Genomic DNA, 27,950 nt, shown 5'->3' with positions numbered 1-27,950 from the left:
GATTTAGCTCATGCTGCAATCATAATTATTAAACTTTAGGTCAGTCAGGAATCCCATGACTTTTACAAGCCAATCGCCCGTCTAGTATCAAGATATTTTTGATTGGATATCATTTTCGATTTTTATAACACTACAGTCTATTAGGGAAAATGAGAATGGTAAAACCGGTCATAGATTTTTACTTTTTTAGAGGTACTTTAAGATTATTTTGAAGCGCAATTCTTTTAGGGCTTCAATATCACACCATATCACAGACACTGATAAAACGTAGGGCCATGCATCTCAGATTAAACATTGTTAAACGAAAGTTCACAATTATGAAATGGAAATAAGCATACTGTGTGTGGAGCCTTTCTTTATTTCAAAATGGTATTTACATTTGTACACATGTGCATATACAGATTATGAACATATACTGGCCATTTGGCGAATGAAAACTATTTTGAAAAAAATTAAGCATAACAACTGCTGTATGAATTGTTTATTTCATTCCTCTTAAAAAAAAACATAGATTATTCATGTAAAGCTCACTCCTAACAGGGAAAGTACATCAAAATATATGTTGACCATGGTGAACAAGTGCCGTAAATATAGTCTTGTAATGAACAGGAATGATAAGCTTCCCACCAACTGCTTTCGTCCAACTGCTCAAAGAAACTATTGTTCCTCAATTCCTTTTGGAAAGATGAAAGATGGCGATTTTTATCCATTTAGCATCAAGCCCAGAGATTTTCATCATTCAAAATGTTTTATTTTTAGAAAATAAAATTTAGAAAATACATAAACATGTAGTTTTAATACTATGAAATAAATAATAGACATGTAACAAAATTATGTATTAAAACAAATTTAGCAAACTTGATACACATTACAAATTAGTTAATACACATATCAAAGTATCTATGGTATCATATAGCCCTGTAGATGGGGTTATAGTCATTGGTGCCATTTTGATAACTGTGATTTTGACTACAAAAAATAGTTAGCATCAACAAAATATATATTTTTCACCATCATTTTCAAGTAACACAACAGGGTAAATTTTTTCAATGGAGAAGGGGAGGGGTTCCGAAAATTGCTCAAAAAAAAAATCTTTATGTGGCAGTATGAAATGTAATTCTTTGCTTGTGAGAGCATTTTGTATTTTTATTAGGGTGGGGGGGGGGGGGGGTCGTTTTTATGATAATTGCCATTGCTCTATTTTTCTGATGTTAAGGCACAATTTCATTTGCAAATCTTTGAGAACTATTTTTGGTATGATATGGGTACAATCGTGGTAGAAATGATATAAAAGTCAACAAATGAGGAATTTCTCTCCTATTCTACATACCCATCACATGCTAGTACTGGGGTCATATATTCTGTTTAGCCACAGATAATTCATCACTCCAGTCAAACTTTCTTGTAACGATAAATGAAATACAACAACAAGTATATCAAGGAAATCGTTCTATATTGACTTCATCACAACATTTCAGTAAAAATGTGGCATTTGGATGGAATATTGTCTGGATATACAAATAGTGAATCCTAATCAACACCAAGTACACCAAGCTAGGGCACCTGTCATTTTTTAGTAATCATCATCTTCATTTTCTGAATTCTCCTCTTCGTCGCTGGTGTGAGTCCATCGACGCATGCCAGTGCGACCCCACCGATCAAATCTGTCATAGTACTCGATTTCCTCCTCTTCCTCCTCCTCCTCCTCATCGTCGTCGTCCTCATTATCATCGTCCGATATGACCACAGGGACAGCACTGACGGTGGTGACATTGGCATTAGGCCTGGTGCTATAACTTGGATCCTGTTCTACAAGGAATATAGCATAAAAGAAAAAAATTGTAAATGATCATATTAATTTGATTTGATTTATTTATTTTTGATTGATTTTCTTTTTCTTTTGCAGTTTTACAAATATGTAACAAACAAAACAAAATTGTACACAATCATGATAAAAGAATATATGTAGAATAAAGTAAGACTGGCTGTAACTAATCAAAAACATCAAACAGGAGGGTTTGCCTGCACTTTAATTAGGGGCTGAAGAACTCACTTGGCGTATTTGAGCATGCATTCCACTTTTATAATAGTCTGAATGGGTAATCTAATGTGAGACTGTGATCCCTTCATGATTAGGTTTCAGCATTTAATGTGACCAGTCCATAACTACATGTATACTGAAATTAGAGTGAACAAAACTTGATGTGTAAAATTATCTTATTTTCACTGTGGATTAAATAATATAGTTTTCTGGGTTCACAATAGCACCTACCAGATGTCCTGAAATTTGTTTTTCATTGTTAAATGCAGTTTTCTTCTTAAAGGCATTGTTTATCGATGAGATGCATGGCCCTACTTCAAAATGATCATGAAGTGCCTCAAAAACGTAAAAATCTTTGAGTGACCAGTTTTACCATACTCAGTTTTCCCAATAGACTGTAGTGTTATAAAAACCGTTAGGAAAACGAAAAATGAAATTTTGATTTCCAATCATAAATATCTTGAAAATCAGACAGGTGATCGGCTTGTAAAAGTCATGAGATTCTGAATAGTGTTCCAAAGCAAAATTGTATTGGTTCTACTCTACCCTAATTTGGTGATCAATAGATTAAGGACAATTTCTTTTTTTACCCTTTCCACTTTCAATAACACTTTGTATCAATTTTAGAGTTGCTTCATCCATTTGCAAGCTGTAACCAATCCAAAGAAATTTTACAAATATCATATGTAAAATTTCATGATCAAGAATTAAAGTATTTCTAAAATATAAATTCAAAAGCATTGGGTCCTATTGTATTCATGCAGGACCTATGTCTTGCTAGCTAGCTATGCTACCTTTCCAAGACAGATCTTTAGGCAATACAAAAGTCCTGTGTGTCTCTTCATTTATGACGGATGTATTTCACTGGGTGCTTGCTCTTATGATTATGATTATATTAATTACTACCAAAAATAATTTTAGACCCTTTAAAAAAAAAAATCGAAAGTGCCATTTAAAACTTGGAAAAGGGTGAAACTACATTTAAAGCTAATTTGATTTCAATCCGATGTTTATAAAACACAGTCCATTATGAGGTATGTTCATTCACCCTTTCTCTCTTTAATGATCTCCTTCCGCATCTGCTTAGCCTCGTCTCCTAGTTTCTCAATCATCTTGTCGATGTAGTTGTCAAGGACGATGGAGCGACTGTGTGAGGTGGTCTTCACGCGGCAGTTCGGGCACTCGTTCTTACGCTTGAACCATGTGTGGATGCAGTAGGCACAGAAAGAGTGGGAACAGTTGAGTGTTGTGGCCTGAAATGAAGTAATAAAATAAGAGTTCCCTCGTTTAAAAAAACAACCTTAACTTCCATTTAACTTTTGTTTTGTTTTGAATGAGTAATACTGACAGCTGCAACCAACACATCCAAAGCCCACTACTGGACTTGAGACAACTGAAAGCTATGTAAATGTATTGTTACAATCGTACACAGGTCAATGGTCATACCATTGTACACGTGGAGAAGACATGGGAGTACAGGTGACCAGTTGTTTAAAAAATGTCACCCTAATGTATTACCTAAAAGGGCAGTTATCCACTTTTTCCCTCAATGTTTTCGATATTTTATTGAGTTTTAATTAAAATAAATCTCTAAATATGATCATCATGATAAATTAGCATGCATTCCTTATGATGGGATTAAACTAAAGGATTCTCTTTATTCTACACTGACTTAATGAAGACAAAGCAATTTTTTTCAATAAGAACTTCAAATCACAAAAGCATTTTATCCCTGTCACTGCTAGAAGCCATAATTTGGTCAAAAACTTTTCACACTTTGTTTAAACAAGAAAGTACACACAACATAAACATACCTGAATGAAGAGTTCAGAACAAATGCTGCATTGGAACTCATTCTCCATAACATTAGTAAAGTCATCAAGAGCAGCTCTTTTCGCATTTTCTATCTTCACTTTCTCCTCTTCCTCCCGTTCTAAGCGACTAGCTTCCATCTAAAACCAAATAAAAACCATGGAATTGTAATCAATAAAGGATATAAAATGAAAGAAGGTATGTTGAGGATTGAAAACAAAATTATTCTCTGTGCATAAATTTTTTAGAATAAATGAACTTATGCCTAGTGATATTGGAGACATTTCTTTCGGAGTTGGGCCAACTCGGCCCGCTGCAAAAACAGTCAGTTTTTGCAGGTTTAGGGTTAGGGTTAGGGTTAAGGTTTAAAATTAGGGTTAAGGTTAGGGTTAGAGTTAGGGTTAGGGTAAAATGACAAAATACCAACCGTTTTTTTTTTGTCCCCGGTTCTGAGTTAGCCTGGATTCATTTCTTTAAAAGGATACTATAATAAACACCAATAAATCATGTAGTACATCTTACCTCATCTTCCATGTCTGTTTTTTCTTTTTCTTTTTGCTGAATGATTTCATCTAATCTCTGTTTCTCTTCCTCCAGTCCTTTGTCCTTCTCTAGAGCTGTCTGAAGCTTTTCTTCAACCTGGAACAGAGGTATAAAAGTAGATTTGAGAAATTAGAATGCCAAGATAATGTGACATTCTGATTCAGATATTTAAAAAAACCAATGACTTTCTTACATACTTCCAAATACTTTCCAAATAAGGGATTTGTAATTTGAATAATAAAATCCAGCATTCATTTAAAAATCACTTGGATTGTCCAATTTTTAACATAATAACAATGGTGGTGATTATGGTTGCTCTGGTGTGTACTATTTGTATATGTGTGTTGTACATGTGTGTACATCATGTATGCAGTGTGGATTTTATAAATCTGTTTGTGTGTTTCTACTTTGAGTGTTGTGCGCTAAATTTTTCAGAACAATATTTTCAGTTGTTGAGGCTAAAAACAAGTGAAATTATTAATAAAAAGAGAATTAAAATCATATTTCCTTTTTTTTACATATTTACCGGACGCCCATTTTATTTACCAGACGGTATTTACCGCCGGTAATTACCGCCCAACCCTGAATTTGAATGGTGCATACACTGACTGCTCTAGTAACTGCTTCAGCAACTACTTCAGTGACTGCTCGACCCACGGAAAAAATATCAAATCAATTGTTATGAATCTCTTTACAAATTATATTTTTTGTAAAGAAAGCAAACACTCTGCATAGTTACCTTCTGCTTCTCTTCTATGACTGCTTGTTTCTCTGCCTCTAGCTGAGCCAACATCTGTGCTTCTTTCTCCCTGATGGACTCCTCCAGTTTCCTCTGCATCTCCTCCTGCTCCTCCTTCATGCTCCTGTCCTTCTCCGCCAACTGCTTGCTGAACTCCTGAAGACTGTTATCAACCTGAAGCATGCATCACAATGGAACAGGATAATATCAATCATATTGCTTCATTGAAAATGGTTAACTACTTCTAGTGGAAACATTTCAAGTGTGCTAGGGATTCCTATGCAGTATAAAGACAGTGTTATGCCAGATGATGTAAAATTACATTGTCCAGTGTGGTCGACATACAAAAATTAAAGCATGTAAAACTGCAACCTGGGGGTGTTTCACAAAACTTGTCATCAGTGACAAACGACAGTTTTTGATATAAGCTACTAAAATCCTTGCTTCTGATTGGTTATCAACAGATTTGTCACTGATTTTTGTCATTTGTCATTGAAAAGGGGCTTTGTGAAACGGGTCCCTGGAAGAAGTATGAACTGATGTAAGCAAAACGTGAAGTCCCTTGTGTCCATTGTCCATAGCTCACTTTTTTTAAAGGGCTTCGGGGCTCCTAGATGCTCTCTGTTGCAATTATCTGTTGAAGCATTTGGTTAAGAATGAATTTTGACCTGTCTCTGTTATAGATTAAAACCCTTCATGAAATACCCTGTTGTCTATGATTCTTTTTAGACTGATGTGTTATTCTTCAGTTCTAACATTCTAAGTCAGGAAAAATGTTTCAGAGTAATTTTTTGTTCTTCCAATGAGATTAATCATTACATAAAAATTGAACTCCATTTGAAAATGACATGGTCAATCAGCTTACCTTCTCTTTCTCATGTTTTAGTTCCTCTCTCTGTTGTTTGAGCTGTTCCATCAAAGCTGTCTCTTTCTCCTTGACCTGCTCCTCAAATACCTCCTCCATCTCTTGTTTCATCTTCGCCAATGCTTCCTCTTTCTCTTCTAAGAGTCTCTTTTGCGTTTCTAACGCTTCTTCCTGGAGTCTTTTATGCTCTAGGAGCTCTTTGTCCTTTTGTCTCAGCTCCTCCTCCTTCTCCTCAACCCTGGTCTTGTACTCCACCTCAAGCTTGGCATTCTTCTCTTCCACCTCCTCCTGCTTCTTCACAGTTGATTTGAGTCTGTCAAGCACACTCTCGCCTTTGCTCTCTCCTCTCTTGTCCACTAGGAGTTCAGTTATTGCCTTTAATTCTTCAGCTGTCATGTTAGCACCTACCTCCACCATTAGCTGCCTAAACCCAGAGTTCTTAAGATCACCCTCTTGGGATAGTCTAGTCCTCTTGACGTCGGACGAAGTGGAGGGTTCATTTGATGCATTACTACCAACACCCTGGTCGTCTCTTTCTTTTCGTTTTCTCTCACCCGATGAACTGCCCAAACTACCGGACTGAGAGTCTGACTTAACACTAATTTCGCTGTCCATACGCTGAGAAGATTTAGTTGCAAATTTCAGCTTGATTTTTTCAGCCCTCCTCTTCCAAGACCTGAGCAGTTTGTCTACTTCCTCCGAGGAATGGTCTGCAGTGCAGACTGTGAAGATAAACTCATTCACCTGTCCTTTGTTTGCTTGACCTAACTCTAATTTGTCTCCATTCCTCAGAGTTGCAGGCTCCATTGGGGCTATCCGGCTGTCATTAATTCGCACGCCGTTCAGACTCTAAAACATAAAACAGGTAATTCATTTCTTTAACCAATCACATTTCAATTTTTATCTTTAGTATTATCAATTATAGACAGTATATTGTATTCATGAGCAGAAAGATAATTTTGGTGTATTAACAATAATAATAATTACAGTGCTTATATAGCGCCTAACACTTACTTTGTCAGAAGTCTCTAAGCGCTCTACAATAATGCAGCATAATTAACCAACTTATTCATGCCTTTTTGAAAATTCTGCTCCTCTAAAAATCACACTTCAGCCAGGGTATATTATCCTTATGTTAGAGAATAAACATGAAGACAGAAAGTACAACAAAAATGTAAATTACACTGACTTAATGTCTTAATGTGATCTTACCCTGTTATCAATTACTGTCCAACTTCCTTCTTCCAACTGTTTGAAGGTGCAGTGCTTTCTTGAGAGGAAAAGATTGTTCTGTGAGGCCAACAACTGAATGCTCACATCCATCCCTCTTCCAACAGTTATCTACAAGGAAGAAAACATTGAAAGAAAATGATGACTATTAATAATTCTGTCCTTGGACAGTGAAAAGAAAAGAAAAGAAAAGAAAGGAAAAGAAAAGAAAAGAAAAGAAAGACAAAAACTTTTCAATTTAAAGAAACTTATGTTTCATGGGGTGCTCTTTGATATTTTCTTTTGTAATTATAGTGTTCGTTCCCTAAACACGACAGAAGAGCTGTATCCCCGTAATTCTCCCGTCGTCTCTGCTTCTGTACGTGTTTGCAAAAGCGCAGCTGTCATGTCACATGTGTTCTTGTGATTGCTGCCCCAGCAATCAAGTACGACTATACTCTACAAAGAGAACTGTACTACACCAGAGCTAGAGTAGAAGAGGGCATAACAGGCAATTTGAACCCCGGCCCCCCCACTCCGAGAACGAACAGACCCCATTCGTGTTGCCAAAATGTCCTTTTCGTAACAAAAGAAAAAGGTCGACTCGTATTGACTTTATACACCGGACTTTTGCTGAAAAGGGGGGGGGGGTGCTGAAAAAGGCTCGTATACAAAAGAAAAAGGTCGAGCCGTCTTGACTTTACACACCGGACTTTTGCTGAAAAGGGGGGGGTCGGTTGGAACACGCATATGCGTACCCTAAATAACACCGAGTGGGGGGGCCGGGATTTGAACAAACCAACTCAAGAACAGACACATTCACTACCTCCTACTTCATGAAAACAGTGCGTGATTGGAACCAGCTTAATAATAACATCCACAAGGACACTGTCAAATTAAAAATTGCCCCTGACTCCCCCCCCCCCCCCCATCTACAAATTAATCCACCCTATCTGCTCCTCCTGTTAAAAATCAGACAAGCATTTTGGAGGACCAACCAACCAAGTACCAACTACCAAGTCACCATGGTCACAAGTTCAATAATTCTTGATCCAAATATCTTTGTCGTAGACTTCTAGATCTAGATAAATGGTACGAGATATTATGGATCAAACATTGAATTTCCTTTTTTTTTTAAATAATCGTGTGCACAAAATGTCAGTGTCTATACAGGCTAGGCAACATGCAACAACAATAATAGATGAAGATTCAAATTTTAGACTTTGAAGTTTGACTGAGTTTGTTCAATGTTGACAGATGCAGACAACAGACTAGTCTAGACAGGCACAGCAATCACAATCATTCGCCTACTGGCATTCCTAGCCATAATTTCCTGATGTATATGTGGAACATTACCTCTTCTCCATTCTTTAAAGGAATCAGGCCGTATTTTTGGTCACTGCCTGTGACTTTCCTGAGGCACCAGGAGGCCATTGCTCCCGCCATCATTTCTCTATCTTGATCGTAAATAGGCTAGGCGTGCGCGCGTTCCAGGCCAGGCGCAAAGGCTAACGCTAGCAAGCGAACCGCCGAGATGGTCGGGCTATGCTAGTTTACTTTACCGCTCCAACACTCGCCGCGCGCGGCAAGGCATTTTGCTCGATTTTGCGCACAGTGTAGATTGGGACTTAGTCTATTTAAACAGACTCATTTGTATTTGACGGAAGAAATTTCCAGACCATGGTTGTAGGCAAGTACAAATTTCCAGGGGGAAATCGAGTTTTTGAGTTTCACTTTTCTAGTCCCATTTATCCTTTCAATGTTAACCATTCACATTTGATTGTTATATTGATGTACTTTTGTTTGGATAATAAAATTCAAATTCAACTCAAACTCCACTATCATCTTTGTTTGAATGAACGAGCAAGGGACATTGTTCAATGGGTGTCCCATAACGTAATTTCAATGTTATTATCAATGAAATCATACTTTCTTGACCTTTCTCATTTTTGCTGCCTGCCATAATATCAGACCCACTTCTAGCTTAGACGACAGAATGGGGGCTGAAGAGGCTGTAGCCCCCTGCAATTTTAAAATAACTTATTCCACGCATTGCAAGGTGGTTTATTTGAATTCATTTTCTATTAGTTTAAATCTTTTTATCTAATTATTATTATCATAACCGGTACTATTATCATTATTATTATTGTTATCATTATTATTATTTTTTGCAACAAAGTGCAAGAAATGTAGAAACTATAAGAATGAGCGGCAGGACTGGGTGTTAGCCCCCCTGATGAATTTTTGCCACCTATAATTTGTGCCACCTATGACATGCAGTGCCCCCTTCCCATACAATTTCAAAAGAAGTACATAGTTAATTATTTGGAAAAAACCTTAGCTAATATAATCCTCATTCCCATATGTCACGATAAACCATATGGGCAAGATAAAATAGGCTTCTGTTTCTTACAACACACAAACAGTGAACACACATAACCACGTAGGACTTATTTTCTCACCCTTCATGCGATTCAGTTTGGCATAAAAACAAAAGAGATGTTTTACTACACTCTATATGAGCAAGAAGAATTTAAAGAATTGAAAATTGAAGACAAATATCAAACCTCCATATTAAGACACAGGACATAATTGGGAAGGAAACATGAGAGTGAGCGAATAAAAGAATCCTGATTACACTGCAGGATGTGACACTTCATTATCAGTTTTGACACCTACAAATAAAAAATACACAAAGCAATGTATGTTATAACATTATACTTTCTGTGATATATTTCCTTTATTTCTTTTATACTTTATTTAAATTACATAGATGATAAAAGATTCATATAAACATTTTGTTACAAAATAATACACCAATTCATTGAAAAACAAATTATTATCAATGATATTCAACAAAATTCACCTCACAGCGTTGAAAAATGGTGAATCAGGTCGCTGCTGAGTTAGTTTACAGGTAATTCATATTTTATATATATTTATGAGCTACTCAAATATACCCTATAATATAGGTACTTTTTAAGGATAGATATGAATTTTCCACTGCTTTATAATGAAAATAGTGCAGTTCCTAAACAAAGAGTAATCTGCATATGGTATATACAGCAGTAACATTTTTATTTAAAGAGAGCAAACAATTGTAAACTTTCATATTATTTCAGTTGCAATTCCATGCATGTCAAAGCAATACATAGATCCAATGTAAGATCTGTTGGGTATGTTCCATAAGTCTCAAAGTGTACCAATCATCACAAAATTATGAACTTCAAATATTACTTCTGACAAGAAATTTTGCAAGTTTAAATACTCTCAATTAACATAAAAGCAACTTGTGAGTAGGCTACTTAACATATCCGTATGCACTCGCATAAAATAGGGCCCTCACTTGGGCTCCGTGTGCGTACTTTTACGTTATTCTTCATTTTCATTATACTCCTTATCCGTTAATCAATAGAATGCAGTGTAATTCTTTTTTTCTAAGGTTTATTTTATATACTCTACATGAAGCTGTGCACAAATTATTTTTTGAAGTTTTTTACCTCATGAAAAAATATGGTCATAATTTTCTTTCATAATTGCACTAAATTGAACTTAAACCAATATTTTCCTGGCAGAGATAACAAAACAAACCCTTACATACCATAACCTTATTCATGAACAATTGTGCTTGAAATATACATCATAAGCATTTTACAAACAGTATTTAGCAATAACGTTTGGTAATCTTAAAGTACTGTTGATAATCTAGTCATAATTAATCCTAGGCAACACATAATTTTCTCATCACATACAAATAACATACAAGGGCCGGATAAAGTGAAATATCATTCATCCTCAAAAGATCTGGTATTTCTTATTTGATCCATAGGTTTACTTGTAAATTATATGTATTTGATCTTGATGCATGAATCTATCATCTACAATGGAGCAAGTGGCAAGCAAGCAAAGATGGGATAAAATATTCTTTTATGGACAACACATTAATATAGCTGAGTAGTATAAACTTTAAAATATTTGCATAATGTATAATACGCTTCCAGCATTTACATGTAATCTAATTCCACATTCTTTTTCATCTAAAGTGTTATTCAGTAAAATATTTAATACAAATATAAATCCGAAGAAGAAGAGATAAACAGTGATCAACTTATTATTAGTAGACCAGCTAATATTGTGCCTTTCATACATATCAACATTTCAGGTAGGAGTATGTACCATGCATATGCTATGAAAAAAAGGGATGAATTTGGATTTCGGTTCAAGGGATAGGATATCAGCCCTGCAAACGTTGAACAGGAAAACTACAGATCCAACATCCAATCTAGAATAAAGATGAGGTTCCAGCATTTCCACTGACGGGAGGATGGTTTAGATCCATTGTCAATATCCTGAATCAGACTTGTGCTAATTTTCCAAATTATTCTTGCATTTATTTTCAGTCATAGTTTTGATCCATTTGCAGAATCATGGACTCTAGTTGAGGAAGCGAATGCTCATCATCTGTTCACAATCAGACTTCTCAAGTGCCTAGGGGTACAGAAATGTAGAGAAAGAGAGAGAGAGAAAGAGGGGAGTGGTAGGGGGGGGGGGAGAGGAGGGGGAGAGAAGAGAGGAAGAGTGGAAAAGAAAATATGAAATTAAGATATTACTCAAAGTTCATTTTTCCTGTTAATCATTCAACAAGCTAGACATATTTAGCTGAATATAACGTGGTGATGCAAGTAAACAAGGACAAGCCTATACCAAGCACTGACTAGGCTTCTGCTAGTGTTATGTTGTTAACCCTTGGTAACAAAAATGTATAACAAGTCATATTAAAGCCAAAATCAGATCTTAGCTCAAAACATTATTCCAAAAGCACAGGTAAGCCCCATTCAAATAACACAACTCCTTGAAACTGCAAAAATTCCACATACCAAATGTAATTAATTAATAATAATAATAACAATATGTCTTGTTTACCCAGGGTAACCACATTAGTATTAATACAGTTCTACCTGAGGGCTCTGCATTCATATTATTATACTGGCTTTAGCCGAGCTAAACCATGAGGTGGTTAAGCATTCAACTAAACTTCATGCAAATGCTATTAAAGCCCCACTGTACTTCTTATAGCTACTTGCTCCCTCTATATAATAAACAATACCTAATCAGTGACCATTGGTCCCCCATGATCCTCTTTTTCTTATGTTAATTGAGGGCTGAGTTGATGAGATAGCCCCCTGTCAGTCACCACCCTGGGTGGTCTAATATCTCCTAGCCAAACTACTACAGACGGCCTTTAATAGACCTGTGTAAAAAAAAAATGCTGACTGCTTCCATGAGTTTATTCCCTGTTCTAGACCTGTAAACAATGCCTACCTTGATAAATTCTTCAAATGAGATCTGACCATCTTCATCCAAGTCTGCTTCTAAGAGGGTACGGTCTGCGATAGCACCAAGTTGCTCTTCCGTGATGTTAGATCCAACCATCATATGGAGCAGTACCAGCAGCTCGTCTCGTGCTATGCTGCCATCATTGTCCACATCGTACATTTGGAAGGCAACTGGTGGAATTGATTTTTGATACATTTGTTATACATTTATATAAATTTTCAAGAAAATCATAAATCACAACTCTCACTCAGCAAATGAATGGATCTATTTGTGCTTTCATCCCTTGAGAGCCATGCAGAAGGTTGTTAACTCTGTGTTCTAGTGATAACATTAAAGCGAATGCCCCTCAGGCTCTCAGAAGAGTTAGTTTACAAAGTTAAAGATGAAGTTGACTACCGATCATGAGATTACATTGTGAAAGAAATTGTCTGAAAGTGACTGGAAAATGTTATGTAATACAAAAGAATTGATGTATACTGTGAGGCTTTGGAATAAGCAAAATGTAAAGAAATTGATCCAACCTAAAGTCGTATGCAATGTGTATATGGGACCGTCTATACCCACATGTGGCATGAAGTTTGGTCCAAACTGTTGGGCAAATTCTTGTCAAGTTTTTTTAACATTATAAGGGCATTTGAAGACGATCCTGCTCTGGGGACATTTCTACTATGATATTCTTCAAAACTGACATACACAAAATGAGAAAGCTCACAAATTATTTTTCATCTTTACGTGAACTCAACATTCTCTTTGAAGGTAACACGGTATTGGCCATAAGATTAAATATTCTTTTAAAACTTTTTATTGATTAATCTAAGCCAAGTTTATCTATTAAATTGTCAATGCACTGAAATAGCTGAAGACACAAGAGGTTGGGGTTAATAGAGTGTACCCTGGGAATACAAGCATATACAGTGAAGCCAATATTGTATAAAATGTGCTTCTCTCAATTTTTTCATCCAGCTCAAGACCATGAGGAGAGGGGGTTTTTTGTACGTGGAGGAGGGAGGGAGGGGGGGGGGGGGGCGGGTCACTCGGATGATAGTAAGACACACTTCATGCTAATGGCCTACGATTAATGTCCCATGTTCAAACTTCAACTTGTATTTCATTAACTTCATGTATGTTGATTTAGTTTGGAGCATATAATTGAAGTTAATATGTAGGTGACGTAAACATCTATTGAGATAAATATTGTCATCATCATCATAAGATAAGATAAGATAAGATATTTATTTGTCTTTCTTTCAAATGTCACAAAGAGCATAACATTAGATCATCATACATTTATAATGCAAAGAAAAGAATTATGGCAATGATAAAAACAGAGTGAACCAAGAGAAAGATGAGAAGACCCTGGTAAAAGCAGAGCTTGTAAATTTTAGGGCCCCCTCTGGACAAATTAATTGATTGGTATATACAGTGTAGATGTGGAAAAAAAAATAGATGACTTGAGACTCACATTTGAGTTTCTTCTCTCTGGTGTTGATGGCCTCCGGACCATAGCGTTTCTTGTAGGGTCTGAAGAGCCCTAGGGTCTTCATAAACTGTCTGAAGTTGATCTGATCAGACTCACACTCTAAGAAGAATGTCTGGATGATACGTTCTCCTAACGGGTTGATGACCAGCTCTGGGATGCGGTACAGATCCTCCACCCTGGGAAATAGTATACAATAAGAATAATAATATTTATTATTTTTAGTAAAAGAATACCGTATATATTTCAGCCAGTATAACTTAAAGAGAAGGTTGAGTTCTGGGAAGAGGTGAAAAATAATTTGTGAGCATTATCATTGTTATTATGCAAGTCAGGAAGAACATTAGATAAAACATGTTCCCTGCATAGCATGGCTCTTCAATTGCCTTCATATTCTAAGTATATGACATATCGAAATCGGGACGGATTTTTATGCCACATATTCCTGTAGTCCCATATATCTCTCTCTGTACATACAGTGCTTGTTACCTTACCAAGACTTATCATTTTGATGATTCCAGAACCTTGATTTACAAACCAATACTTATATGCTAGATGATCAACTTTTTGTAATCGATTCCACACTGTTTCTTTCACAATGCAATCGCATATGACCAGAACTCAACTTCATCTTTAAGGTTGACTGCTACAGTTAAGCCTTTAGCCCCCACTGGTCTATTGATTGCAAAGTATCAAGCTCTTTAATCTATAAATGACTTTGATTCTGTAAATAACACAAGATAACCAATTCAAGAAATATGAATTAAAATTTATTTCATGATGAAAGGATTTTTATGAAAAAAGAGGGCAACACTTGGCACTCCATATATGAGTGAATATTCTACCCACTTAGTCAGGATATAAACATGGGCCCGTATTCATAAGCCAGTATTCTACATGGCATTTAGCCATTTAGCTTGGCTAAGTAAAATATCTCAACTAGAATTCAGATCACATCTAGGCATTTTACTTTAGCAAGCAGACTTTTTGGCAAAATGATTACTGATAAGTATATTGAATTCATATGGTCCATAAAAAAATATTATGTGCAGATTTGAGCTGATATGTGTGCAAAGCTTGTGTATTAAACCAATCAAGGCCTCACAAATTATTGGCTTTAGTGTCTGCTAGGGAGCTGTCTTAAATTAATTATAAAATACTTAGCAAAAAGTGTCACCTGAGTACCGAATTTGGCTAAGCATTTTATCGAAGCCGAAAACTGAGTAAAGTAATGATATTTTTTACAGCAGTATTGAATTGAATACCGGCCCTACATGTAGCTCGGCTAAATTCACTGCACTATACATCTTTATCAATTCAGGCCAATATATTTTGTGTAAATGATCTGAAGGTGTTGCAGACTTTAAATTTTTTTAAATCACAAACACACTTTTTTCATTACAATTCTTATTATTCCACTTATAACCCTTGAGCTGTTCTATACACATAGACTGTTATGTATTACAACAATAGGTATACACTTGATGTCAATCATAATTAATAGAGGTGGAAGAAAAAACAATAAACATAATTATCTGTGAATAGAAAGCTGCAATGAAGTACTGGACTCAAACACATGTGACTTAATGAAGTTATAAATGTTAATATTTCAAGTGAAAGGTTTATTCGAATAGCAACAAACAAGATATCTACAAGATTGTGCAGTTGTCATACATGTAATCTGTGTTACATTTTCCCCACATCCGCTTACAGGAACGACATACATTGCACATCTAATCAATTATCCACATGAGAAGTCTGAATTATCTTCTCTTTTTTTTCTCATTCTGTTTCACTTCCTGGTTCCAGCCTTTCTTTGACCACAAACCACACAGCTGTTGCTTTATTTGCCAGTCATCCATAAAAATGTAAACTCATGCCATTTAGACAATTTCCTCAATGCACTTCCTCAATTAAGTGGGGAAAAATTGTGTGAGCTTCAATATGTGTATTATAGGCCATTATTGTTATTTGGGTTTTTGTATTTTAACTTTGGTAGCTGTACTATAACGTCATGCACATGTCATTTTTCTTAAATAATGCAGAACACTAAAAACTACCGTTTTCTATTCAGTAGTCATACATTGTAGTTGCATATTTACAAAGATTGCAATGTATCAAACTTCCTTTCCATTTCCATCATAATCTCTGTTTATTTAGGGGTAATTAATAACACTGCTTTGTTGTAACCAAATATGTAGGATCTGATATGTTGTCAATTTAGAATAGACTTTAAATCAAACTTTCCTTAAGAAATGATAAACAATACCTAAATAGACCTATGTGTAACCTTGAACATGAAAAAAAAAATGTAATGTCTCACCTGAGCATTCCTCTGTCACTCTTATCCAAGTTTGTAAAGCGACTGTACAATCGGACAATTTGTTTGGGAGAAACTGCATGAAACGAAATGAAGATAAAAATTCTTTAGTACTATACACATGTTTTACATGTAACATAAACATAAATATTCTAGATTAATATTATTCATCTAGTATAATACTTTTGGGCTATTAAAACAAGTTCATTAGTATTGATTGTGTAACAAACTCAACTACATTTGAAAATAAAACAGTTGAAAATGGGTACAGCCGTACAGGTATTAACTTACAAAAGGACAAAACTGCAAATTATTTTCTTCCTGTGTTCGTTTAGGCAAATGAGACCTAACTCACATAATGATCTTTTTGTTAACTGTCTCTTAATATTTTTTTTGGATTATTTGACTGTTTGACAGAATTTGTATAGGTCCACAAAAACAGTCATAAATGTGGACCTCTTACATATATTATCTTAACAAATTAAATATTATGTTATGGTAGTGAGTACGATATGCGTTAAACTTGCAGGTGCCTGGAGAAAGTGGAGAGGCAAAATATGTTAAAGATTACAAAAATAAAACATGAAAAATAAACTTTAGAAAATGAATGAAAACTGAAGTTCTCCCAACACCATCAGAAAGAGTGACATGCAATACAATGTCTTATGAAATTTACTTTGGAACAGAGTCAGAAAATTGTAGAGTATTTTAGAAGAAAAATATTCAGTTTTGTGCATTTGCATTTGATATGACATGATACTGATTCATAAATCTGCATTTCTGGAGTTAGAGGTAATACAAAGTTTTGGGAAATTTTGAAAATTGGGTGGATCATGATTCTTTACAATTTTGATATATTTTGATGCCCCTGTGGATGTATTATAAGCACTAGAAAATTTAGCCCCTATACTACTTCTGCTTTTGAGAAAAATTGAATATAAAAATTTACCGGTGCTCCCGGTAAAATTTGATAAATTTCAAATAGGGCCTATGGCCGTTCAATGGTAGCTGCGACCATGAAAATCTCAAAATATGTAGTTGTGATATATAATTTCCGAACGGGAACAACTAATCGGTAGATTTTAGTCAAGAAACATTGTTTTATAGCTTAATTTATATTTTGACCTTGAGAGGGAGCTATATTTCAACCGGGACAACGATCACTGAATATTGTAGGACCGCATATGCGTCCAATATGTTCATTTGAACCAAATTCATGACCCCATACCAAAACTTTGTATTACCTTTAAGATAAATGATAAATGATCAATATGATTGGATCTAATATCAAAATCTATGTCTCGAGAAGTATCCATCAATATGTTTAAATTTACATTGGCATCTTACCTGAGGTCCTCTTTAAATCTTTTTAATGAAGTGAGTTTACTGTCAGTGCATTATACACAGTATGCGCATGTCATATTATTACATATTCAATGTTAAGGCCCTATGTTAAATCCAGTCATTTTTATTATCACTCAATAGCTGTTGGTGTGAAGACAATTGTATACTGCACTATTATTCAATAAAACGCCCTACTGTTGGGGAGGGGGGATTTAAAAACATAAAACTAATAACAGGGTTATCAAATGTCCCTGCTTGGAAACATTCAAAGATACGATTATTATCAATTAGAAAAGGATAAAATACAGCCCCACTCTCGCACTTGAAGAGCTCTCCCTATGTGACGTCAACAAGGGACCAAATTAGCAAACGGGTAAGCAGACGACATTTATTTTTCTTACTTTACCAGCATCATTCTAACTGTTCGATCTGTTGCATCACTCTTATTTTCAGGCATAATTTTATTTTGATGAAAAATGCAGCGTAAAATAAAGAAATCTATTGTAGCTTTACTATATGGCTTGTAAGAAAGACACCACTGTACATTCAGCTGCCTACACCAACGCATGTGCAGCGTTTCATTTGGGAACAAACAAAGTACATTCTATTTACTAGGCATGCTTTTCAATTCAAAGCGGATTGATGTTTAAGTGGTTTCTTTAATTGATCATTTATCCTTGACCTGAATGTCTCCAATCAAAATATCAAAATAATCAGCATCAGCATTACTTTCCATTTAAAATGGTGTGAAATACAGTCATGTTGAAAAACAATCAAACTCTTTATTATTGAGAAATATACAAAATTATATGATTGCCATCTGTAAGGTTCCTGCTTGTGATACATTCATGCCTGGATACGGTTGTGATTTTCTGTGAATCTCTACTAAGACTGAAGTGTAAGATTAAAACTACATTGACATTGTCAAATGTAAATTTTGTGCTGTTCAGCAATTCTAAGAATCCAGTTTACATGTAGACCTCTAGATCTACTTTACAACTTTTACAAGATAAGAAAATTAAATAAAAACAAAATATTTTTAAATTATTCATTTCTAATTTAAATCTGCAAACAAACAACGACAGGGATGTAATAGTAATACATTGTCATAGAGCTCGAGTGAAACCGATACAATTCCATGCAATGCCAATTGCCAATGCAATGGGCAACCACATTTCAAAGACGTCACACCCGGTACCGCGTATCTACTTTTGGAGTTTTGCTACCCGGAACTTCAGGCATGCAATTACCCGTGGTAAGAGAGATCTACGACACTGGTACAAAATAGGTCTTTAACATGTCAATATGTACGGTAACTTAAATACTTACAACCCGTTTCTTGCTGAATTTCCTCTATTTCCTCCTGTTGCAGGAGAGAAGACGTTCTGGAACCCATTATCGATTATTTTGAAGTGTATTTCTTTCCCAAAAATTGTTGATCCTATTCGGCTCTCGAACAAACAAGGCTCAGCTCTGATCGATGACCGACAAATGTATGGCACGCGAAAGCGAACAAAAAAACACGAATATTAGTATCAAATAAATCAAATTTTAAGCAAAATGTTTCTAGACTAAGTTCTTCATTTTAATCAGAATTATTTTCAGTAATACACCGAGATGCTTATGATGTTTCTTTTGCCAGTTAATGTTACTTTATATGATTTATTTATATCGTCATCATGCCCATTTTTCTTTGCAGCAATTGCTCTTCGTAGTACGGTACCGGTACTGGAAGAGGGCTCCTAACGGGGATCTCCCTCTAATACGAAGATGATGGAGGAGACTGGAGAGATCGAGATGGGCCGATGTTCATGATCTATGCAATCAATTGTGTGTTCAAATGCTAAGCTTTGTGTTACGGCCTCTGATATTCTGCAAGATTCCTGTAGAGTACGTGTATACAGGTAGACATTTCTATATTATTAACACTGTTAACAAAATAAAAAAATAAAAAAGTGTTTATTTTAATGAGGACTTCCTAGAGTCTAGATCTAACACAGTCAGCATGGTCAGAATCTATTCCTGAACTCTGAAGACATTATATTATTGTTAACTGAAACTTTTTCACATGTTTACTTTTACTCTTTTGAATCTTATAATGATCAATTTTAGAATTTAGCAAGCTTTACACTTTACAGTTTACAAATTCAATTTCAAATCATGTAAATCTAGGGTATAGTTTGAATTTTCTATTGACTATGCATATTTAGGATGGGAGCCATTTAACATTTAAAGCTACTTGTAGTTCATTGTACAGGTTTTATAAATAACTATGCTCTGTGTTTTCTCAGGCTAAATTGTCAATTTATTCAAATATGTAGCTGAATTCATTGAGATTTCATGTAGTCTGGGAGACATCCTCGCATCATGTCACTCACACTATCTCTGCGACATAAGTTTATCAAACTTCATTCTAGATTAATATTCTGAAGTTGAATAGTTGAAAACACTATAGCTGTCACATGGTGCCGGCTAAGCGCTTGATCTTGTGTCACCGTGTAGTAAATTACGTGCAAACGGTAAGGGCAAAGCCCGGGGGAAGTGTTAAGCGATCGGTTAACATGGTGGGGGCCCGTTAGCAGCTGTGTGGGTACAAGTGGTGGCACAAGTGGTGGCACACTGTGAGAACCTGGTATGAGGACGGGATACGAAGAGGATGCTATAAGGACGGTAGGCCAGTACAAGGCCGTCAAATATGGACCTGTTCGTGGGGCCGTGAGAATTTTTGAGAAGAACGATGAGGAGGACGTACATTCGTGAACTCGAGAACTGAAGTGTGACCAGCCGGGTGTGACCAGCGAATGTTAAGCAAACGTATGAGTGCGTTTCAGACGGTAAGCGGCCGGTATTCCCACCCAGTGAGGACCCGGCGAGGGAACAACCAATACGGTGACACTAGCTGGTACGAGGACGTTGTAAGCGGTACGGACCTGGTATGGAGATGGTGTGGAAACGTTGAGGACACGGTGGAAAAATTTGACAAAAATCAAATATTTGCAGCCCAAGAGATTTTCACCGCTTGTCATTTAAATCCAATGGTATGGGCCCATTGGTATATAGCTCGTGCTATTTCAATAACATATATTTTGAAATTGATTTTGATGCCTGTGTAAATAGTGGTATACAAATTAGATGGAAAAATTAGAAATGCCTGCAACTTTCATGTACAAAGATTTTCTTTATTATTTTTAAATTACGACGGATACCAGTAAGTATTTATGGTGGATTAAATATATTAAAGGGTTTTAAAAAATGGAAAGGTGGGAGGGGTCATGGTTTGCACAATAGGTAGTATTAGCAATCAACTCTTGATAAGCTGGACTGTATTTTTTCCTTCTATTTGATCCGTAGTACTTGATTAATTTTGTCTTGATTGAGGGTTTTGTCTTCAAATAGAATTCAGGTTGCTAAAAGGTTGATCCTTTTGCCTCTTAGTCGGGTGCTAATCTTTACCCATCAACCCTTTTGCTACTTATATTCTGTTATGGTATCGAACCCTCATTAGGCAAAACTATAAAAGCCCCCAACAATTGGTGGCAGCAGTGGGATATGAAATCACTCATTGAAATGAATGCATGTATATGTCAAATAGAGTTCATGTCATTCAAGAATCAAAGGTCAGTCAGTGCTCGCGATTAGGACTCTTGTTCATGTAATGATAGTCACTGATATCTAGTTGTGTACCTTTTCACAAGCTTATTTGCATTTCTACTTAAGGTTGTCCTCAGCATGGTTCATTTCAACCCTGGGAGGAAGGCAAGTGGTACAAACTAGCTCTTTGATACACAAAATGAAGAAAAAAACACTTTATAGATGAAGTATTATTATGTGAAATTTATTGAATTGAAGACAAAAAATCTTTTGATTAATTGAATATTATAGTTGCATTGGCACTTCTGAAATAAGTGTCCTAGTTCAGGATATCATTACAAACACAATTTATTTTTTATTTCTTATTTGATTTGTTTCTTTCTTGATGCAGGGCCTTGTAGTGGAAATGGATCACAATCAAAGAACACCAGCCATCATCTACCTAAATGTCTGAGGATAAAGTGTAGACAGAGACTGAGATGATGTTGGGGCTCTCCGGTGCAAGCAACTGGCTTGTCTTCATATGCTACATGTTCTTCTGTGTCAACCATAGTAAGATTTAGAAATACCTTTTGTCTCGAGAGGAATAATACTGAATTTTATTTGTATAATCCTTACCTGTACTTAATGCATGTTCAAAGAAATTGTGATGCGCTTTGTTTTCTGACATTGATAGTCACTATATATTGAAGGTTTTTTAATTAAAGCATTCATATTTCTTTATGATTGTGTATTTTTATGTGGATCTTTATGTGCAATGATTAAATAATCATTGAACAGTAAAGTAGTATATATTTGAACTCCAAATTTTACAGATTCTGATTCTGCAGGGAACTTGTTCAACCTTGTTAAGGTCATTGATATTGAAAAATATTTTCTGGTAACTTCTCAATTCCATACACTTGGAAATGTTGCAATGTCACTGAAAACACAATCATTTTCAGTTATAAAGTCAGCAATAATGTTTTAAATGATGATATTTTCCTTAGATGAGTTGCCTTTTTGTCACACAACTAACAAAAATGTATGAATTGTAATCTCTTGAAATCAATTATTTGGGAAGATTTTCAAATGTCTTGTATCTCTAGTTAGTTTTTCATATATTTTTTTATTTGGCAACAGAATAGTGCACATAAATTAGATATTAACTAATAGGTTCGAGTTTGTCTTTATATTAACAATAACGTTTTTTACGCAATGCATAATTTATACTAGACTTTATCCATTTCCACTCAGTTTACGCCTACATTGCTTCATACTAAATTGGTCTTTCTTTTATGTTCATTTTATTTTTGTTGCCTTTGCCTCATTGTTTTTCATTTTTTTCAAGCTGATAGTAACCTTTTCCCTGTAGTTTGGATTTCTGTTTTCCTTCATTGTTGTAATTTTTCATTCCCTCGTTGAATTACATAAATGATTGACTTTTTATTTTGTTGCTGTTGTTGTACAGGTATTTTGGTAACATGGACACAGAACAAGAAGAAGGGGTACAGTTACAATGCAACAGCAGCAATACTACACATAGATGCTCTCAAACTTATTGTAGCATCCGTCCTTGCACTTTACAGGTGAGAATATTAGTCTTGCAGTCACAGAGTCTATGTTCATATGTCTGAAACTTAGACTAAATATACTAGTCAATATGTTACTTACCAGATTTTGGTTTGATATCTCCTCTTTTGAATGTTTAATGTAGTGCCTATTACACAATATGAAATACATACCAGCACTTTCTTGAGTGAACTCAGTGTTGTGAAAGGACCACATGGTATTACAGTACTTTGAATGGGATGTGCTTATTTGAGCTCTGTTTGATTTCTGAATGAGCCGTTATTGGTGCACTTTTAATCATTGATGTAATCTATTTGAGTAACAGTTTATTTCACCGCATAGATATCCACATTGCCTTCATGAAATGTATTTTTTAGGAATTTAAAGCATAGTAAATTATGCACTCAACTGAGGAGCATAGCCAACTTTGAAATTGGAAAAAAGACTTTACTTGAAAATGAATTAAAGATTGAGATTAAAGATGATACTTATTTGTGTAATGTACACATTATTATTTATTTAAACAACCTTAAATCACTGATCATGAAATAACAAGCCATCAGCTAAATATTAACATTTTGGTCCTCTTAGATGATGTGGTTTTATGTACATATAAAAACTTATTATTTTTGACAAAATAATGTGATTTGTTCTTTCCTTCTTTTACATCACACCTATACCAGATTTTCTTTTCATGGAGTTGTGCAAGAAATTTCAAGAAACACCAGAGGTAAGATTTAGTTTTACACAATCACAAATTCTGCTCTCATACTTGATAATTTATTTTTAGGACCTCTAGTTTCCAGGGTGGTGAGTTTTATTTCAAATGCCTTTAATAGACCATTGTTTGGTTGCACTTTAAATGTCATAAGGTAGGAACGTTGGTCATATTTTGATTGTCTATTGTCAGACAAGCAGTAATGCAGGCACTAGACAACATTAATATTCTATTTGGAAGAAACAACGATAAAGATATAATCAGCACAGCAGTTAGCTTTATCTTTTAGGACTGCAGACCAAGCTTTGAAATTTCTGCTATGACAATAATTACTCTTGACTCATAACAGAAATAACTCATTATACAATTGTTTGAACTAAGGTTAATGACTTTGATAGTAATGTAGACTAGACCTTGATCTCTGAAGGATAATGACCCTAAATCCATGCTATCTTATTTATTGTTTGTATAAATGCACTTAAAGTTTTCACATTGCATGAATACAAAGCATGTAGATGTTAGAAAGCGATATAATTTTTGTTGTTAATAATATATATTTTGCGTGAATTAAATGGGCTTAATCATGTAGGCCTATTTTCATACCTACTGAAGAAAAAAATTAACTTCTTGAACGTGAATGGTGTGTAAGATAAAATAATTTATATCATGTATTCACTGTGTAGAATAAAAAGTTATGTTCATTAGAGATTTTGTGATGCTATCAGGCACGCGTTGATTTTACTGTAAATTCTATGCAAAATAGATACAGGTACTTAGTTCATTGTATTTCCATTATACATTTACATTAATTTACAAGATTTTGTTTTAAAGCTAGCAAAGTAATCATTAGCTGTACAATTAATGTGTTAGAATAACACTTTCCATAATATGAATGGTATATCCCAACAAATAATATTATGTTTTATTTAGTCCACTGTCTGGACTGTTTTGATGCATGCCCAATCGGCTGACAAAATGATACACCCTCAATGCTAAAACAGAGACAGTCTTTGCCTTTCATTCTAACCCTTGATGGGTGATTTTTGTTGTTGGGGGGTCATGTGATCAGGGGAGACAACGCGCCGTGGGGTGCATGTAAGAGAGGAGGACAAAGATGATTGAAGAATAACAAATATATAAAATGGATAGAATCTGGATAATCTGGACTATGTTTAGTTATGTGCTTGAATGACAAATAGGTATGGTATATGTCTTGAGGTGGAAACAGGTATATTTACATAGTAAAGTTGGCCCCATAGAAAATAGATGAAGCCAAACTTAACAATGTAGCATAAAATCTGGATTCTTTTATGTCCTGTAATTGTTCATATATATATAGTCCTTGTGGAAGAAAAAGATATACATGTAATTCAATGTGTTAATGATATATTTTATTTTTCTCACTTGTTCTTTTTGTCTTCCAGTACTTGCCTTGTACTTCATCCCTGCCTTTCTCTATGCTCTCTTCAACAACCTGACCTTCCTAAACTTAACCAACTTTGACCCGACCTCATACTCTATTTTGATGCAAATTAAGATTGTGATATCAGGAGTTGTATATCAGGTAAGATTGATATTTGACTTTACTTTGATCAATGGTATAAAGTAGCCTAGCTCTCTTGGCTAACGGTCTTCCTTTATCATGAAAATGCAAATGAAAATAAAGTGGTTTTATACCTGCTAAAGTATTCCATCATTTCATTATCAATTATATGCAGGTCTCTAATTGAGTCAAGTTTTGAAGCCCCATCCTAGATATTCTTGAGAACCTACATCCAAAAATTCAGTGAATAGACATTGTGTTCAAGGTAATTAGGCACATTAAACTTTAAAATAATGTACATGATTTGTGCTATCTGTCTCTCTAGATGACCACTCCTTTTTTCTCTCTTTAATGATAGTTCTAACATCTTTCTTTTCTCTTTCCATTCCTAGGTTCTTTTCAACAGAAAGCTAAGTGCCAAGCAATGGTTATCTCTTGTCTTTCTTATGTTTGGGTGTATGATGCATCGCCTGAATCCAGCTTACTTCGCTTTCTCCGAACCTGATGGAACTGATCAGCAGCCAGAGGAGTCGCAGAGTGGTCTTCTGACCTTTAACCCTGCCATCATCTTCATCCTGGTCCAGCTGCTCTGTTCAACCGTCGCCGGTGTCTACACCGAACTTCTCATCAAACACCATAGCAAAGGTCTTGATATATGGATCCAGAACATCTTCATGTATTCAAACTCCATCATCTGTGATCTTATCTTGTATTCTGCCTCAGGTCAACCTTATGACAAACTCTTCTTGTTGATGGAAGGCAGTGCATCCTTGGCAGACCGCTTTAAAGTCGGTGCCGTCATTTGCAACATGGCCGCCATGGGCATTGTGACTGCCATCTTCCTCAAGATGCTCAATTCAATCATTAAAAATTTTGCCACGGCCCTGGAGGTCATCATGACCAGTTTGTTTTCATGGATATTCTTTGGTATTCCTATAAATCTGTTCACTGTGATTGCCATGGTGGTGATCTTGATCTCTGTGTGTGTCTACTCTAGCAATCCGCTTGCTGAGCAACCTATGCTGATTGCGCCTCGGAAGATAAAAACTTCGGAGCGCGATGATGGAAATGAACTAGTTTCTAATGGGACAAATAAGCTTCATTAGTTCTATTGTACTTGTAGCAGTTTTCTTCATTCTGACATATATGGCCTTGTGTCCATGTTCTTCATTAATGAACTACTTTTATGCCTCCGCTACAAAGTAGCCGGAGGCATTATGTTTTGGGATGTCCGTCCGTCTGTACATCCCGTTCTTGTGATCGCGTTATCTCAAGAACCGATTGATGGATTACTGCAAAACTAGATTTTGGTGTGACAAGGTCAAAGGTCACAGGGCTCATTATGTATGCAAAAATAGCTAGATTAAAAAAATAACCGGTTGATGGATTACAACCAACTTCAATTTTTAAAATTTCTTCTGTTTTGGTTTGTAAAATCTCTCTATGGCGGAGGCATCACTTCACCAGAGAAACACCAGTTTGAAGTCGGACAAATAGAATACCAGTTAAACAGGTATTCTACTGGTCCTATAGTTCAAACTTGTATTTTCTACTGGTTTCCAACTGGTACCAGTTGAGACCAGTAATCTACTGGTCCCAGTAACAACTGGTATTCTATTTGTCCGACTTCAAACTGGTGTTTCTACCGGTTTCCAAATTGTATCAACTGGTCTCAACTGGTACCAGTTGAGACCAGTTCTAATCAGTAAATACCAGTTGGAATCAGTAGGTACCAGTTGAGACCAGTTCTAATCAGTAAATACCAGTTGGAAATCTTTACTGGTTTCAACTGGTATAAACTAGAATTTCGACCTTGGGGGTAACTGTTAAGGAGTAAAAAGAAAAAGAATATGATACCCGTGTAAGGAACCTATTATTATCCTACTTGGGGTTTTGTGTTTCCATGTTTTGGTAATTAATAGTCTTCATAATTGCATGCAGGCTCCTTGATAATCATAGAATATATTTGCTTTAAGAAATGATGGAAATTTAGCCTGATCAGTTGATTGAAGATAAGTTGATTCTATACTCCTCATACCTGCACAAAGACTTGATATAGTATTCAGCTCTTTCCATTGGTCACTGTACTATGTAGTATGATGATTTAAAGGTAACAGTATTCTTTAATTTTCAGTTATATTTAATTTATACAAGTACTTCTTTTCTACGCTACCAATATTAGGTACATTTCTGTCATTTGGAATGATTTTTCACACTCAATTTTAAGATATTTATTGCAAGAATGTACCAATAATGCCCTTGACTTTTAGGACAGTACCAGTGATATTTGAATTATTTGTGTTAGGATATTTAGTTAATGAAATCATGGTATGCTCTATATGAGGAATATTTGTGTTTCTTAGTGGTATTCAATATAAAAATAAATATTTTTAAATATGATATCAATTTTCATATTTGTGTCCATGGGTCACAGTGCAGTAGAACTTGTGTAATGAATTAAATGTGTGGAATGCTTTGAAAGCACAGGGTAATAACCAACTTTTGACAGTTGTACTGTACCGTTGTTTACACTGTCTGAAGGAATAGGGAATCATATTTCCCTATTTATTATACCCAAAATTGCCCCAAAGTTTGAAGAAACTGGTGTTTAAAGATGTTAACCTGGTTCGGAAGTAGACAATACGTAAACAATTCACTGCATACCCAATGAAAAAAACGTTTTTAAAAAACAGACTTTCAGCTGCCATTCAATATCTATTCATTCACAGATAACCTTCGAGTTTGAGTGCATATTTGACCTCTACGAATACCCCGTTCATCCAACTATTTATATGCCCTTTTAATAACATTGCATTCCTCCACCCAGCTACATATATACTGCCTCTCCAAGGGGCATCCA

General features: G+C 35.3%; 3 protein-coding genes and 1 long non-coding RNA gene across 6 annotated transcripts; 2 read left to right on the top strand and 2 right to left on the bottom strand.

The window, feature by feature from the left end:
- Window positions 1–335: 335 nt before the first annotated feature.
- LOC583203 (E3 ubiquitin-protein ligase RNF8) lies at window positions 336–8,750 on the bottom strand. Of its 2 annotated transcripts, none has more exons than XM_783123.5 (8): window positions 8,566–8,750; window positions 7,213–7,341; window positions 6,001–6,849; window positions 5,136–5,309; window positions 4,376–4,492; window positions 3,856–3,993; window positions 3,090–3,294; window positions 336–1,809 (listed from the first exon to the last, which is right to left on the bottom strand). In XM_783123.5, exons 1-8 carry the CDS (start codon window positions 8,656–8,658, stop codon window positions 1,574–1,576), a joined length of 1,941 nt encoding a protein of 646 aa, XP_788216.4. In that variant the 5' UTR covers window positions 8,659–8,750; the 3' UTR covers window positions 336–1,573. The 2 variants fall into 2 exon arrangements, with proteins under 2 accessions (XP_788216.4, XP_011677527.2); XM_011679225.2 differs by having other exon boundaries at window positions 336–1,804; window positions 8,566–8,748.
- A 1,164-nt stretch (window positions 8,751–9,914) lies between these two features.
- LOC576455 (calcineurin B homologous protein 1) lies at window positions 9,915–19,183 on the bottom strand. Its single transcript, XM_776762.5, has 5 exons — window positions 19,017–19,183; window positions 16,347–16,419; window positions 14,009–14,202; window positions 12,532–12,716; window positions 9,915–11,697 (listed from the first exon to the last, which is right to left on the bottom strand). The coding sequence occupies exons 1-5, from the start codon at window positions 19,081–19,083 to the stop codon at window positions 11,644–11,646; spliced, it is 573 nt and encodes a 190-aa protein (XP_781855.2). The 5' UTR covers window positions 19,084–19,183; the 3' UTR covers window positions 9,915–11,643.
- Window positions 19,184–19,382: 199 nt separating this feature from the next.
- LOC576323 (UDP-galactose transporter senju) lies at window positions 19,383–26,365 on the top strand. Of its 2 annotated transcripts, none has more exons than XM_011679227.2 (6): window positions 19,383–19,577; window positions 21,670–21,830; window positions 22,729–22,846; window positions 23,513–23,559; window positions 24,972–25,111; window positions 25,483–26,365. In XM_011679227.2, the coding sequence occupies exons 2-6, from the start codon at window positions 21,758–21,760 to the stop codon at window positions 26,194–26,196; spliced, it is 1,092 nt and encodes a 363-aa protein (XP_011677529.1). In that variant the 5' UTR covers window positions 19,383–19,577; window positions 21,670–21,757; the 3' UTR covers window positions 26,197–26,365. The 2 variants fall into 2 exon arrangements, with proteins under 2 accessions (XP_011677529.1, XP_781735.2); XM_776642.5 differs by having other exon boundaries at window positions 19,384–19,591.
- A 3-nt stretch (window positions 26,366–26,368) lies between these two features.
- LOC115929533 lies at window positions 26,369–27,582 on the top strand. The gene is made up of 2 exons (XR_004066520.1): window positions 26,369–26,769; window positions 26,820–27,582. It is a non-coding gene; the product is annotated as an uncharacterized LOC115929533 (long non-coding RNA).
- The last annotated feature ends 368 nt before the right edge of the window (window positions 27,583–27,950 follow it).

The sequence above is a fragment of the Strongylocentrotus purpuratus genome, unplaced genomic scaffold, assembly GCF_000002235.5.
Source record: "Strongylocentrotus purpuratus isolate Spur 01 unplaced genomic scaffold, Spur_5.0 spur5_scaffold_5, whole genome shotgun sequence".
In the NCBI taxonomy this organism is placed as follows: Eukaryota; Metazoa; Echinodermata; class Echinoidea; order Camarodonta; family Strongylocentrotidae; genus Strongylocentrotus; species Strongylocentrotus purpuratus.
This window is presented reverse-complemented; position numbering and strand designations above follow the sequence as displayed.

Excerpts from the sequence above, each read along its gene's own strand:
- LOC576455 (XM_776762.5), bottom strand. The coding sequence starts at position 19,083 with ATGGGTTCCAGAACGTCTTCTCTCCTGCAACAGGAGGAAATAGAGGAA. Across the intron at positions 16,420-19,016 it reads AATTCAGCAAGAAACGGGTT|TTTCTCCCAAACAAATTGTC; the intron begins GTAAGTATTTAA and ends CGTTTCATGCAG. Across the intron at positions 14,203-16,346 it reads AGTGACAGAGGAATGCTCAG|GGTGGAGGATCTGTACCGCA; the intron begins GTGAGACATTAC and ends ACTATTTCCCAG.
- LOC583203 (XM_783123.5), bottom strand. The coding sequence starts at position 8,658 with ATGATGGCGGGAGCAATGGCCTCCTGGTGCCTCAGGAAAGTCACAGGC. Across the intron at positions 3,295-3,855 it reads GTTCTGAACTCTTCATTCAG|GCCACAACACTCAACTGTTC; the intron begins GTATGTTTATGT and ends ACTTCATTTCAG. Across the intron at positions 1,810-3,089 it reads GATCATTAAAGAGAGAAAGG|AACAGGATCCAAGTTATAGC; the intron begins GTGAATGAACAT and ends TATTCCTTGTAG.
- LOC576323 (XM_011679227.2), top strand. The coding sequence starts at position 21,758 with ATGATGTTGGGGCTCTCCGGTGCAAGCAACTGGCTTGTCTTCATATGC. Across the intron at positions 23,560-24,971 it reads AATTTCAAGAAACACCAGAG|TACTTGCCTTGTACTTCATC; the intron begins GTAAGATTTAGT and ends TTTGTCTTCCAG. Across the intron at positions 25,112-25,482 it reads TATCAGGAGTTGTATATCAG|GTTCTTTTCAACAGAAAGCT; the intron begins GTAAGATTGATA and ends TTCCATTCCTAG.